The following is a 13,919-nucleotide window of genomic DNA, read 5'->3' on the forward strand; positions in this document are numbered from 1 at the left end:
AATCAGTTAAATTTGGGGTGGAAGAGGGCAAGTATTGTTTTTGAAGTTATTTTAGAGAAAAATTATTTAAAAGGAATTTTTCTTTTGTTGGTATGTATTTCATTTGGAAAATCCAACCCCAGTTAACCCACACAAATAAATGGCTGAGATAGTTTTAATTTTAGCTGTAATTTAATGTTTCCTTATTAGTTCAAAAAATTGTCTTTTATAACATGAGCCAGTATCCTTGGTAATTCCAATGGCAAGTCATTTAGAGTTTACAGAAATGTGGTTCCTGGCAGGAGGAATGACCATTGCATTTCACACCATCATAAGTTGACTGGGATGATCTTCATTTCTGTGTTGCCTGATTTAATATATAAAATCTAGCATTGAGAGTTTATGCAATCATGCTAGTTTCAAGCCCACATAAAGGGTTTGGGAGTAGGGGTCAAATCCCTTTGCATGTAAAATTTGTTTCAGTTGAGCTTAGAACACCCAGCCATGGATTTCTTTTACAGCTTCAGGAGCAAAATAAGTTGAAGCTTCTTATTTAGTATCTTCTGAGTCCATCTTCTGTTTTGCCGTGTGATGTTGCTTTTAATAGGTACAGTAATTCTCTTCTTGATTAAGCCCCTCCCTGCCCACATGTGATTGCAGTACAATATTGGCGACACAGTGGTCTACACAATGGTGTTTTATTGTATTGCAATATACTGTTACAGATTTTAAGTGTTTTTACATTAGTTTTTTGTGTCAGCTGGTCATATTTGTCTTGGTGCTGGTGTTGTCTTGTCTCAAATAAGGTAATGTCTTGCTGTTGAAGAGATTTTATGTGGAGTGCTGTAAAGTTCCCTTTTGATTTTGATACCTTGGTAAAAGAATCGGATGTGATAGGCCCCTAACTTGTAAGTGAAATTTATATTGAAAGAGTGGCTAAAATGTGTGTGTAAACACTTCACCTTGACCCTTCTGGTATTGGCAAGGACAGATCCAAGACGAAGCACAAGCCTTATCCCTACAACTACTTCCAACCTTTCTTCATTTAGCTGATCTTTAATTAAAACTTAGCAAGCTTTGATGGTCAGTCCGTTAACCCCTACAGGCTGGGCTGAAATTTATATTAAGCACACCCCTACCAGGCAAACTTTAAGGTTGGCCAATTTAAGAAAAAACATATCAGTGGAAAGAGGAAGATATGCAAATGGACATGGTGTAAAAAAATTTCCAAAAAATTTTCTGTACCTTCCACAGGAAGTTGAAAGGGAATATTTCCAACCCTGTGCGGGGACTCCTTTTTCCAAGACACTCATAAAAATACAGTAGTATATTAATTTTTACCAAGTTTATACATGTTTTTTTAATAATTTTATTTTATTTTGTAAAATTATAATTACAGCTCACACAGTATCATAACAGATAAGAACTGAAATCGGTAACAAATTCTGAGTACATATATTATAAAATATTTACAAGATGCACTGAGACAGGGAAATGTTTTTTTAAAATTTCTTTGCCCTTTGCCAAATAGTAATTATAGCTGACATACTATCATAAATGATAAACACTTCCATAACACCAACAGCAATGCCTGGATACATTTATGAACAAATACAGTAATACCTTGAACATTCGCGATGTTAGGTTCCAGAACCCATTGCAGATTAGGAGGAATCACGAATGTGTAGTACGGGTCACTGAAAATGCTAATAATGCCTATGTCTAGAGTTTAAACCCTAAATATGACCCAAATCATGCTCCCAAAGCACTTTAATTTCATTTAAAAGTTAGTTTAATACATGACCCTCAAAAAAAGAAATAAATGGTTGACGAGTACAGTATTGCCTAACAGGTATTTGTCACACTATCCCATTTACAGCACGGTATACTAATTCATTGGCTGCTGTTTTCTTTTGCACCAGCAGTAAGGTAAAACCAAGTAACGAATGGGATTGTAAGCTTAATGCCTGATGTTTTCTTTGTCATTGTCAGGAAGGTAAACTATGTAAACTTCATTTATCACAGAAACCATATAATGAAGATACAATTCAATAACAATTTTCTATAAAATAAAGAAAACATGTAGAGGGTATAGGTATTCAGTCAATTTAAAGTTACGTAAAATCATACAGAGAAGTAATAAGTTGTAAAAATGTGTGCGAAGCAAAGTATTTTTAAGGGAATTTCTTAACTGATTTCTTGTATGTCTTTAACTCCCCTCCCCCCCCAAAAAAAAAAACTTATAAATTCAAAAATTAAACATAAACACCTCTGCAGGGTTTTTCGAGGATTTTGCAAATTTTGCAGATCTGTAAAAAAAATTGTGAATGCAGATTAGTTAGGCTCCAATGAAAATGTCATGAATATGAGAATTTGCGAATCCCGAAACGCGAGTGCACGAGGTATAACTGTAAACAACAAGACGTCCTAAGAAAGGGAGGTGCAGTACCCTCCTCCATGAAATCGCAAGTTATATTGATCTTCCTCCATGAAATCTCAGGTCACATTGATCCACCTCTACCTGTACTGACCTCCTAGAGTTGCCGTAAGAATTGCCATAAGTCATTTGTGGCCCATTAAAGTGATATGAACATTTTTCCTGCAAAATTTGTTCAAACCGTAAAGCGTGAAATATTGATTCCACTTGAGACAGTCCGCGTCCCACTCTAGAGCTATTATTATGCCTCATTAAATCATGTCTGTCCAGTAAGGGTTAAGGGCCTTGGTAAGCTGTTATCGCCCTTGTTATCTAAGTATTGTGTTCATTGAACTTCCCATAAATATACTTATATACCTTGAATCAGTGCATTGGCCTTCAGGAGGTTTTACCACATTGAAGGAACCCTCCACTTTGAGTCTCTGCAAATCACACTAGCAACTGGTATATCATTGTAAAGTAGTATAAAATGCCAAGAAAGGGCACTGAGGCAGTAGTTGGTATCTTAAGGACCTTTCACCCCCCACTCCAAGACCTTTGCAAAGATTTTATTGCCCAGTTAGCAAGTATGTGCTCAATCTTTGTTTCCTTTTCATTATTCAAGGAATTCATTGTTGGTAAACCTGTGTTATTCTCAACTATATTATAGTTCTAGAGTTGATTAATTAACTCTAATAATTACCACTAGGTCTGTCAGTTCATTCCCAGTTTCTTTGTATCCTCTAGTCTACCCTGTGGTCAAACAATGAAAAAAGTCAACCATAGGGGATACAAAAAAAAAACTCCTTTTATCGTTAGGGACAAGACTAGCTTGGATAATAAGAGTAACTGAAGAAAGGGGTCATCATTCCAAGGGCACTACTGAAAGTCTGTTCCCTCCCAAGTTGAAATTAAGGTGTTGAGCCAGTGGTTTGTATATAATACACATTTATATAATGTGCAGAACTACTTTAAATAGAGGTGCCACCATATTGTATTTCAATGGTTAAGACTTTTATTCATGAAAGGAAAAATGACTTGATTTTGGTGAGGCAAGTAAAGGTCATCCTACTCACGGATGGTTTCCGTGTCTATCTTCCTTTTTTGTGAATACTAAATGATTTGCCATTAATTACCGATGATAATGGCTAATGTTAAAGACAGTAATTTGTATCTACGAAGCATAATACTAGGTTGCAACTTTTTCTTTGTAGCACAAAAAGGTAAGGAAGAACCCTAACCTAATAGCATTGCAGTGGCTTAGCAAATCTTGCTTTAGGAAAGAAGTACCATATAGAATGAATGATCCTTGTGTTTTTATAGGAGGAAGGAAAAGGCAGCAAGGAACTGAAGAGGTTGCAATTTTATGGTGCTGGACCAAAGATGGCTGGGTTTGAGAAGGCCTCCCCAGAGGATAAGGGAAAGACTCGTGGGAAAAAGGTTGACTATTCAGATTTAGACCCGGTAAGCTGTAGCTCTTTTGCCTTTTTAATTTTTTTTTTATCTATCTTAAAAAATTTACAAGCAGGGTTGAAAAGTAGCAAGATTTAGAGGGATAACTAGTTGGGATCATTCATTCAGCCCCAGTAGAAGAGAAATCACTGCCAAATTGAAACACTTGCATCCTTACTGGTATTGTTTCTTATTCTAAAACTTAACCTCCTGAGTATAACAACAGAATTACTCTGTGCACTTCAGGTTTTCTGATAACGACAGTAGACTGAACTCTTAGAAACAGTGTTTAGGATTAAAACCATTAGAGGGCCTGTAACAGATTAAACTTTTCTTAATGCAATTTGTCTTGCTCAGCTTCCTGTTTTTCAGTACTCTAACTTAGCTTGCATGGTAAATGTTTGCTGATGAAGTTATCAACATTATTGCATACATGAATATTTTGCATAAGCACATATTCAACAAGCGTGAAGAAAAGAATGTATATTAGTTTTACTTCTCTTTAACAGTTGGCAAAGTACATTTGTCTAAATTGTGGACGAGGTGATGCAGAGGACCAGATGCTCTTATGTGATGGATGTGATGATTCTTATCACATTTTTTGCCTAGTTCCTCCTCTACTGGACATCCCCAAAGGTGACTACTTTATATATCCATTACCTTGTTTTTTTAGGTCCTGATGTAGAAAATGAGGTCTTTGGGTAATTTTCTTGTTTTATCTCAGTATATGCTACCAGGAACTTAGGTGTTAGTTAGTTAGTTATAAATGAAAGCTCTACTTTTAGGAACTCGGGCTGGGAGGAATTGTGAACTTTAATATGTATGAATGTTGCTTTAATTAGTGTAGGATATGACAACATTCTTCAGTGATGTGCGTATGTAATCTGTTATTTAGGTAAAATTTGCTATCCTTTTTTATGAGAGCTCAAAAGAATTCTTGTTTCACATATTGTTCTATTCACTTCAGGTGATTGGCGGTGCCCAAAATGTGTGGCAGTGGAAGTAAGCAAACCTGTTGAGGCATTTGGCTTTGAACAAGCTCAGAAAGAATATACACTCCAGTCATTTGGGGAAATGGCAGACAAGTTCAAGCAAGATTACTTCAGTATGCCTGTACATGTAAGTCTAACATACTTGTGATAATTTGTAGCAAGGCTGTAAAATCAAGGACACTAAGATCAGATGTAAATTATTAAACCATGTCATTTCATTTCTCACCTATATTGAACTTTCTTTTAGAAACAATAGGTGCAGTTATTGATATGTTACAAGAAATGAGGTTAATTTTATTTTACTGTTTTTTTTTTTTTTTTCTAGTTGATACCAACAGAAATGGCAGAGAGAGAATTTTGGAGAATAGTCTCGTCCATTGATGAAGATGTTACAGTAGAATATGGTGCAGATTTACATACAATGGATCATGGGTCTGGGTTTCCTACCAAGAACTCCAAGAATCTTTTGCCAGCAGATCAGGTAAATGTGTTTCATTACTATACTGTAGGTTCTCTGCAACATCACGGGTTCAAGCTGCAGTTAGATGTGCCATGTATTCCCCTTTGGTTCCTTTGCATTTAGTTGTGTAACTACTTGAGCTTTGACTTTTTTTTAATTGCTAACAAGAATAAATCTTTGGGATAGCTGCAAGAGTCTAGAAGTGTGGCCTAGTGGTCTAATTAATTACTTCATATAATAATAGAGTAACCAATATTCATAGTTGTCCCACAACAGCTGTATTTTTAGATATATCGTAAAAAGATCTTAGATTTTTTTACACAGGGCATGCTACATATTAAAGGAACTTAATTTTCATGTTGCCTGTTGTAATGTCTTTGTTTAGTACTCAGTATAATGTAAAAGCTCTAGAGCCTCGGTGGCTCAGTCGGCAGAGCAGCTGCCAAGGACTTCAGAGGTCCGTGGCGCGGATTCAAATCCGCAGCCGACTGGTCAGTGAAGGCGGACACTTTGCTATCCGTAGACACCCCAGGATTACGTATGTAATCAACGGATAGGTTTGCAGAAAAGCAAATGGGTGTTACAGACTAATACACACATAAACAAAGCCACTCCAACATCTTCTAAAAACATAACAGACACACCTCACGCGTCTCGAACTGTCGACCTACCCGCCCAGTTCTCCTCGCTGCTTGGGAGAAAGGGAGCTGGGATTGGCACGATACACGCACACATCGTTACCGGGTCTAAGCGATGTCAGGCAGGGTAGCCGATCGAGGCCACGGCCTACCCCAACACCAAATCAAAGTCCTTCGTAAAGAAGGCATCTTGCTTACCCCATATAGAAAATGGGAAAAAAAAGCACGTTAAAATGAAGAAGAAGAATAATGTAAAAGCTCTGTGTTTTAATTTTTTCTTTTCACAGTGGTGAAACCATACAGTATCATTTTAAGTTTATAATCACTTAAATCCTATTGTATTTTGCTGGGAAGGTAAAAGAATTATTTCAGCTATGCTAGAAATTCATTATTTTTGGATAGAAATTTGTTGGAAATACTTGGTTTTACTTTTATTCACTAATCTAGCATAGAGATTTATTTAACCAAGCAACAACAATTACTAAAATATTTTCCATATTTTAAAAATTTGTTTTTTTAATGACTAATTCTTTTACTTTTGGTTGGATATTTTCAGGAATATGCTATAAGTAACTGGAATTTGAACAATTTACCAGTTCTGGAAGGATCAGTCTTGGGTCACATAAACTGCGATATATCAGGAATGAAGGTACCATGGATGTATGTTGGCATGTGCTTCTCCACATTTTGCTGGCATAATGAAGATCACTGGAGTTACTCCATTAACTATCTTCATTGGTTAGTGCTGGTATTTTTTGTACTGTATTGTCCTGTTTATACAATGTTATGTGGATTTTTACAGTTATGACAGTGATTGATAACTATTCATTAGTAATTATTGTATTGATTGGAATCTTGGGCAGTGGACTGTTGTAATGCATTTCCATATATATTAATGGACTTATTTGCCTGGAATTCAGTGTATTTCGTTATCCTGAGTACTTGATAAAAAGTCTTATAAATTATTAACATTGGAAAGTACCTTAATTATTTTTATCTTGTGTACTTGCCGGGGATTTGGTGAGGATAAGCAAATGGGTGTTACAGACTATAATACACACACAAACAAAGCCACTCCAACTACTTCTAAAAACATAACAGACACCTCACACATCTCGACTGTTGTGAAATAACTCCTCGCTGCTGGGAGAAAGGGCGCTGGTGACTGGTACAATACATGTACATACGCTACCAGGGTCTAAGCGATGACAGGCAGGGCAGGCGATCGAGACTGCAGTCTACCCCAAAGCCAAATCAAAGTCCTTCAAAAGAAGGCATCGCGCTTACCCGTGTTGGGGTTGATGGGCTAGAAAGTTTAAGGACCCCAGGTTGAAATAAAAAGATAGTAATTAAAAGTTGCTTATGATGTAATTCATTTAGAAAGGCTCAAGAGGGAGAACCCAAAATATGATTCTAATAGGATGTATGATGTTAGTGTGACAAGTCTCTCAATAACAGAACACTTGTATGAAAAAAGAAGTTTCTGTCAATAACAGAACACTTAAATTTTTGTTCAAGAAGAAAAGATTATAAGTTTAAATGAGTACAGATGTGCTCTTTTATGGTCTTCCTGCAGAGTACTCCAGCATTAATTAAATAAAGTATGAAGATTTTTCTTGGGATTAAAATTAGATGAACAAATTTTTGTGTAGGAATTTTAAATGGCAATGGAAAACATTTGCTAAATTTGTTTTGGTAAACTCATTGGTGCTTTGCAAACCTTGAATTATATCCGTCTGTTTTTCCATTACTTAATTAAGATGAAAGTTTGAATTAGTAGGCAGTAAGTTTCAAATTTGTGATCTCTGAAATACTCAGATGTGCTTCCTTGAAAGTAATGCAATACATCCTTTGCTTTGAATAATAGGGGAGAACCCAAGACATGGTATGGTGTCCCAGGAGGCGAGGCAGAAAAGTTTGAAGCTGCCATGAAAAGTGCAGCTCCAGAATTATTCCAGGCGCAGCCTGACCTGCTACATCAGCTAGTCACAATCATGAATCCTAATATTTTAATGAAAGCAGGTAGGTTATTTATTTATAATTTGGTGTTTTTATTTTTAATATGTTGTACAGTGTCAATAATTGTGGTTGTCATTAGCTTCCAAATAACATTTGTACAGTATTTAACTCTAAATTTTCACAGGTGTTCCCATTGTGAGAACAAACCAGCATGCAGGCGAGTTTGTGATCACCTTTCCTCGTTCCTACCATGCTGGATTTAATCAGGGATATAACTTTGCTGAAGCTGTTAACTTTGCTCCCCCTGACTGGGTAAATATTTAATTTTCACGTTTACTATTACTTAACCCTTTCATTGTGTTGAGTAAACATTGCCTTGATATTTTTTTTTGTGAACCTTTTTAAATGAAATGTGTGAAAGTGATATCAATTATTTTAAATTTAATTGCTTGTCATATTTTTCAGCTTGCAATTGGTCGTGAATGTGTACTGCATTACAGTAACTTGAAACGATATTGTGTCTTCTCTCATGATGAGTTGGTATGTAAAATGGCTTCAACTCCTGATGAATTGGATCTCACAGTAGCAGCTGCGACCTACCAAGATATGCTAAGAATGGTGGATCTCGAAAAGAAACTCAGGCGATCTCTTTTGCACTGGGTTAGTAACAGGAACTAATTCTGCATGCTCTTTTATGGATTCATGAAACAGTTAAGGCTTTAGTTAAATAAATTCACTTGAAATTTCCATGGTTTTCATACTTTACTAGACAGTTTGGAATTTGCAGTTTTGCTATATTTATTCACAGGGAGTAACCAATGCTGAAAGGGAAGCCTTTGAGTTGCTTCCTGATGATGAAAGGCAGTGTGACTTTTGTAAGACTACTTGCTTCCTCTCTGCTGTGACCTGTACCTGCACTCATGATCGTCTGGTTTGTTTGAGACACTACAAATTACTCTGTGAATGTCCTCCAGAAAATCATACATTAAGGTTTGTAAATTCTGACAGTATGCAGTTTTATTTATTGTTCGATTGTTCGTGTCACTTCCCACAGTTTTATTTATTGTTCTATTGTTCTTGTCACATCCCAAAGTCATGCCTGTTTTTCTTTACATTTTCCTGTATGTAGAAAATTGGTTTGCCGTATATACTCTTGTGGAAGGAGAGGGTTGAAGGCAAAAGTTTCATTAGTTTTAAATCTGTGCTTGATCGGAATAGCTGTGGGCGTCTTTTACCTTTAGGCATGAAAAATATTACCAGTTACTATCATTTAACAAAGAAGACATGGAATCATTATGAAATAGTAAATAAAAGGTATACAGTGCCTTCAGCAAATAAAGCTCATAGAGCTTAGCTCTTAACTTTATGCAGATACCAGTACTGCTTTTCCTTTATGAATATCAAGTTTCATTGTTTTCCCAATTTTTTTTCAATAATGTAAGTATAAAAGTAGAAATTTTACAATTAACCAGAAAAAAATTGAAAGAAAACCCCCCCTCCCCAAAAAAAACTTGGATCAGCTAGCCAGTAATCAAATTTATAGCATTGCATCAAATAAAAAATACTGTAGCTTTTTGTGTAGGCAACAGAAGAGAAACAAGAAAATATGAAACTTGAATTTTCTAGGTCAGTCAGTCAAAAGCATTGTGAAAATTATGTACAAATCTGTAGGAAAAATCTACAAGTATTAGATATGCTAGATTTATTTGTAGTTTTTGAAACTGATCAGCATTATAAAGCACCATACATGATTTTATCTTAATCATGCAAACTGATTAATCTGTGTACTGGGCACTGAGCAGTCTTTGAATTGTTTTGAACTTGTAGATAGTACTGATGATATTTACTCTTAACTCTTCTATATCATACACTAAATTTGTCAACATTAAACAATGCAACCTTTTAGAGCATTGTCATTTGTGTTATAGCTAGTATATGAAAACTTACTCTCTTTAATATTGCAAAACGTTTTGTAGGGTACTTGCTTATGCTAACACCATACTAAAATGATCTTCATTTTAAGGTTTAGGGCACCATGTAGTAATTTATTCTGTATTAGACATAATTGTTACATAGTGATATATTGGAATTTGGTTGCATTGGTAGCTTTGTGGGAGATTTTAAAAGGAATATTCTGGGAACCTCTTACAATACTGAAGTAGTATTAACATTGTACTTAAATGTTTTTTAATAGTTAGGCAATGTAAGCAGTAATGGTTTTCATCCACAGGTACAGATACACTTTGGATGAACTTCCTCCCCTATTGCAGCGATTAAAAGTACGAGCAGAGTCTTTTGACCACTGGGCTGTGAAAGTGAAAGAAGCACTTGAGGCAAAACCAGATGATAAATTAGGTAAGTACACAAAAGTAAATTTTGTTTAAAACATGTATGATCTTCTAAGACCTTGAATGATTTTCATCTTTGACCTTGCCGAATTGCTGTTCATGAAGTTAGGTTATAATCATGTGTGAATACAGTATATGTTTATAAGTAGTAAAATTTCTGGTACTTGGTAATAATTTCTTGTTGTAGAAGAACTCTGTCAGAATTTATCTCATGATGTGAATCAAGTTATTTTTATATAAAATGTGACTGCAATAAGCACTTAATGAATACTCTGTCCATAGTAATTTTTAAAAATATTTGGTTTCATTTGCTTGTCTTGTTCAACGTGTGACCTAAAAGGAAAAATAATTAAGAAAGATTTTTTTTATAAAAGTAAGTTGAAGAAACCATTATGAAATGGAAATTAAGTTTTTAAATGCTATAAAAATTTTTTAGCCAGTACTGGATTGAAAGGCTAGAATTAAGGTTACACCTAAGTCTAGTATGATCTTTATTGCTATATGGACATAAATCATGGTATGGCTGTGAAACTATAAAAAATATTGTCAATTTGAGAATAAAGCTTCAAGAAGAACATTATGAGTCAAATGGCAGGATAATTTAAAATGAACCATAAGGAAAATAATGGAAGTTCCATATGTATATTAAAGATGAAAAGGAGATGGAGGTGACATGAACATGTACTATGCACAACCCATGGTAGAGTAGTAAGTGATTGTATTAGTTGAGCACGTATGGGTACCAGAAGAGTAGAAAGACCCATACCTACCTGGATGAGAACTATGAGAAGGGGGCCGGAGATATGCAGAAGGTGACGCACAAGAAAGACATGAATGGCAGAATTTCATGGGCACTTTTCATGTGGCAGTAGAGGTGGTGATGGTGATGACAAAAAATGTAGGAGTATGAATTAAGCCATTATTGAAATATATAGAGATTAGGCACTGTTGTCAGTATTCAGTCTGTTTCTTCATCTTGATAAAAAGAATTCACTTAATTTTTTGAAAGAGAAGAAACATAAGAGATCTATTCAGACTACTGTATAGGTACAGTACTGTATTTTCATAATGGCACTTTATTGGAGAGTTGGTGAATGTTCTGGGGTGTGTGTGTGTGTTCTGCTTCTCATAGTTCAGTACTTTTCCTCTATCAAGGGAATGATTGGTCAAGTTAGAACCAACACACTTGCTGGTGGCAAGGTTACTTTAAATGGCATGCATTGGCCGTTCATAGATCATCAGGTGCTTAATCTTTGTTTTTTAATGATTTTATATTGAAGTTGCTGTACAGAATGAACTTAGATGTTATTTATGATTAAAAATTTTTAAACATCAGCTAACCTATTTATTCAATACTTTATATTATTTAATATAAAAGGAACCTGAATTGATAAATTTGTTTCATAGAGCCCATTTTTCTTATTTTAGGATTGCATCTGTCATTAGTAAAGGTTTTTTTCTGGTTTTCATAAAAGTTATAATAAAACTGTTAAAAATGGTTTGATGGAACAGGTTTCTTTATAAACACCAAAGACTTGTTAAAAATGAGTATCATTTAGAAGAAATAACAATTGGCCCTGTGAATCAGAATATGTATTAAAACCTTTCAAGTACTGAATGAATATCCAGCTTTATAGCCAATGAAAAGTACAATATAATAATTTAAAAATGGTTTTAGTGGAACAGTTTTCTTTACAAACGTTCCCAAAACTTTCAAAAATAAATACCATCCAGAAGAGGGAACATAAGGCTCACTGAATGAGAATGTGTATAAAATACAAACATTCAACCACTAAATTAGATTGCTAAAGTTTATAGCCTTCTTACAGTGGATCATTGTACAATAAATTCAGAAATATTTTAAAAATTTAAAGCTAAACTGTCTCATCTTTGCCTGCCCACTGTATACCCTTTCCAGTACCTTGCTGTATTGGCTATAATTTTATTTCTTTGAGAAATTGCATGGGAATGAATAGAGTTGGTGATGATTTGAATCTCAGCATGCCAGTCATGAAGCATTATACATGAAAGTGAGATGAGTGGTAGTCCAAATCAGTCCAGGTAATGATACTTGCCCCCTTTAAAATATCTTGCATCAGACTTTTCATGTACCTCTGAAATGAATGAATGGCATACAGCACTAGACATCTTTTCTTTCAGTGTGGCCAGTTTGTTTGTACTGGCTAAATATTACATCTCAGACTGTTTTTTCACATGCCTCAGGAATGATTGAGTGGCATACAGCATTAGACATAGTTTCTTTGAATATAGCTAGTTAGTTTCTACTGGCTATTTTTGGGACTCCTATAAGGTAGATTAATTTGTTTTTCCTTAAGTTTTAAAATTTACGTAAGAAGTGTAGCAATGAGTTTTCAGGTTGTACCAGTTAATGGCTTCAGTTCACAGTACACTTCTGTAATAATGGAATAATTCAGCTCAACGTTCTTTTCATATTGTGTTTTTTTGGTATTGTGACTCAGAATGGCACCTGTATAACAGAATTTTTTGTTAGTGGGAAGATGATTTGTAGTGGATTTCTTTTCAACTGTGTCAACCATTCCCAAAGTTTATATATATATATTTTTTTTTTCAAGGATTCTGTGAAAGAATTTATGTAATTGTTATCAATAACATTTTTGTAGCCTGTTAATATAGATTCCATAGAGCTATCCTAGGCTAGCTTAGGCCAACTTCTTATTACAAATAAAATGTTTTTTGTTAAAGCACATTCATATTGCGAAGAACATTGTAGTCTGTTAACATATGCTCATATTGATGCAGTAGAGCTATGCAGGGCTAAAGAATGCCAGGTACACCAGCAGAAAGACAAAATTGCATCACCTATGAGTTCTTGTTTTGTGGTTTGTGCATGTGTATTATGTGTAGTCTTCATTGTATCCTGGTTTTGTATATTGAACTTTGCAGTTGGCGAGCTTCTTCCATTCTGTTAGTATGTTTGATGAGGATATAACTTGCCTTGTAACACTACCTTACTGTGATGGGTATTTCACTTAGGTTTTTTCCGGTAATTACTTTTGATTACTTTGTCGTTGGTAATAGATTTATTTCAATTATTTTTACTTTAAAATACCTATAATGTGTATGAGCTGGGAGTAATAGTTAAAAATGGATTACTTGCAATGAACTAGCAACTATATATTCCTTATTGATCTCATCATGTTCCCTGTTAGATAAAGTTTCAAGATTACTAGATATTCCATATTTTTTTAAACCCCTTGATACAAAACTTGAGGGCTCCAAAATATCAGACAGTCCTTAATGCTATCATGTTTTTATTATTGTTTTCATCAGTAAATTTGTTTCTGAAAATAATTATTTTTTTCTTTCTGAAAATAATTTTTTTTTCTTTCATTATATCTTTGTCTTTTGCTCTCTTCAGAACTTAGTGACTTGAAAGAGTTGGTTGAAGAAGCAGAAGCTCAGAGGTTCCCAGACAGTGAACTCTTACAAACATTAATTCAGGCAGTTACAGAAGCAGACAAGTGTGCTACAGTAGCAGCTCATTTAGCTACCAAAAAAGTTAGAACCAGGTATGTCTCACCATTTTCATCTTTATTTTTAAAAGCTGTACATTCTTTCATTATTGTTTTTATTATTATTAAATTAACTCTCATAGGGTTGGACAGCTGGGTTTGTTCATCTACATAAAACTAT

The 13,919-nt window shown here is 34.7% G+C and overlaps 2 protein-coding genes across 2 annotated transcripts in view; one reads left to right on the plus strand and one right to left on the minus strand.

The window, feature by feature from the left end:
- The window catches only part of LOC136847757 (coiled-coil domain-containing protein 77-like), a 119,788-nt gene that overhangs the window by 89,996 nt on the left and 15,873 nt on the right, over nt 1-13,919 (minus strand). The window lies entirely within an intron of this gene.
- The window catches only part of Kdm5 (Lysine demethylase 5), a 31,916-nt gene that overhangs the window by 8,727 nt on the left and 9,270 nt on the right, over nt 1-13,919 (plus strand). The window contains 11 exon segments of the mRNA XM_067119631.1: nt 3,719-3,859; nt 4,357-4,483; nt 4,815-4,966; nt 5,165-5,320; nt 6,494-6,675; nt 7,805-7,959; nt 8,081-8,208; nt 8,362-8,556; nt 8,705-8,886; nt 10,127-10,251; nt 13,645-13,795. Coding sequence (XP_066975732.1) covers nt 3,719-3,859; nt 4,357-4,483; nt 4,815-4,966; nt 5,165-5,320; nt 6,494-6,675; nt 7,805-7,959; nt 8,081-8,208; nt 8,362-8,556; nt 8,705-8,886; nt 10,127-10,251; nt 13,645-13,795 — 1,694 coding nt within the window.

This window comes from Macrobrachium rosenbergii, chromosome 17 (genome assembly GCF_040412425.1).
Source record: "Macrobrachium rosenbergii isolate ZJJX-2024 chromosome 17, ASM4041242v1, whole genome shotgun sequence".
In the NCBI taxonomy this organism is placed as follows: domain Eukaryota; kingdom Metazoa; phylum Arthropoda; class Malacostraca; order Decapoda; family Palaemonidae; genus Macrobrachium; species Macrobrachium rosenbergii.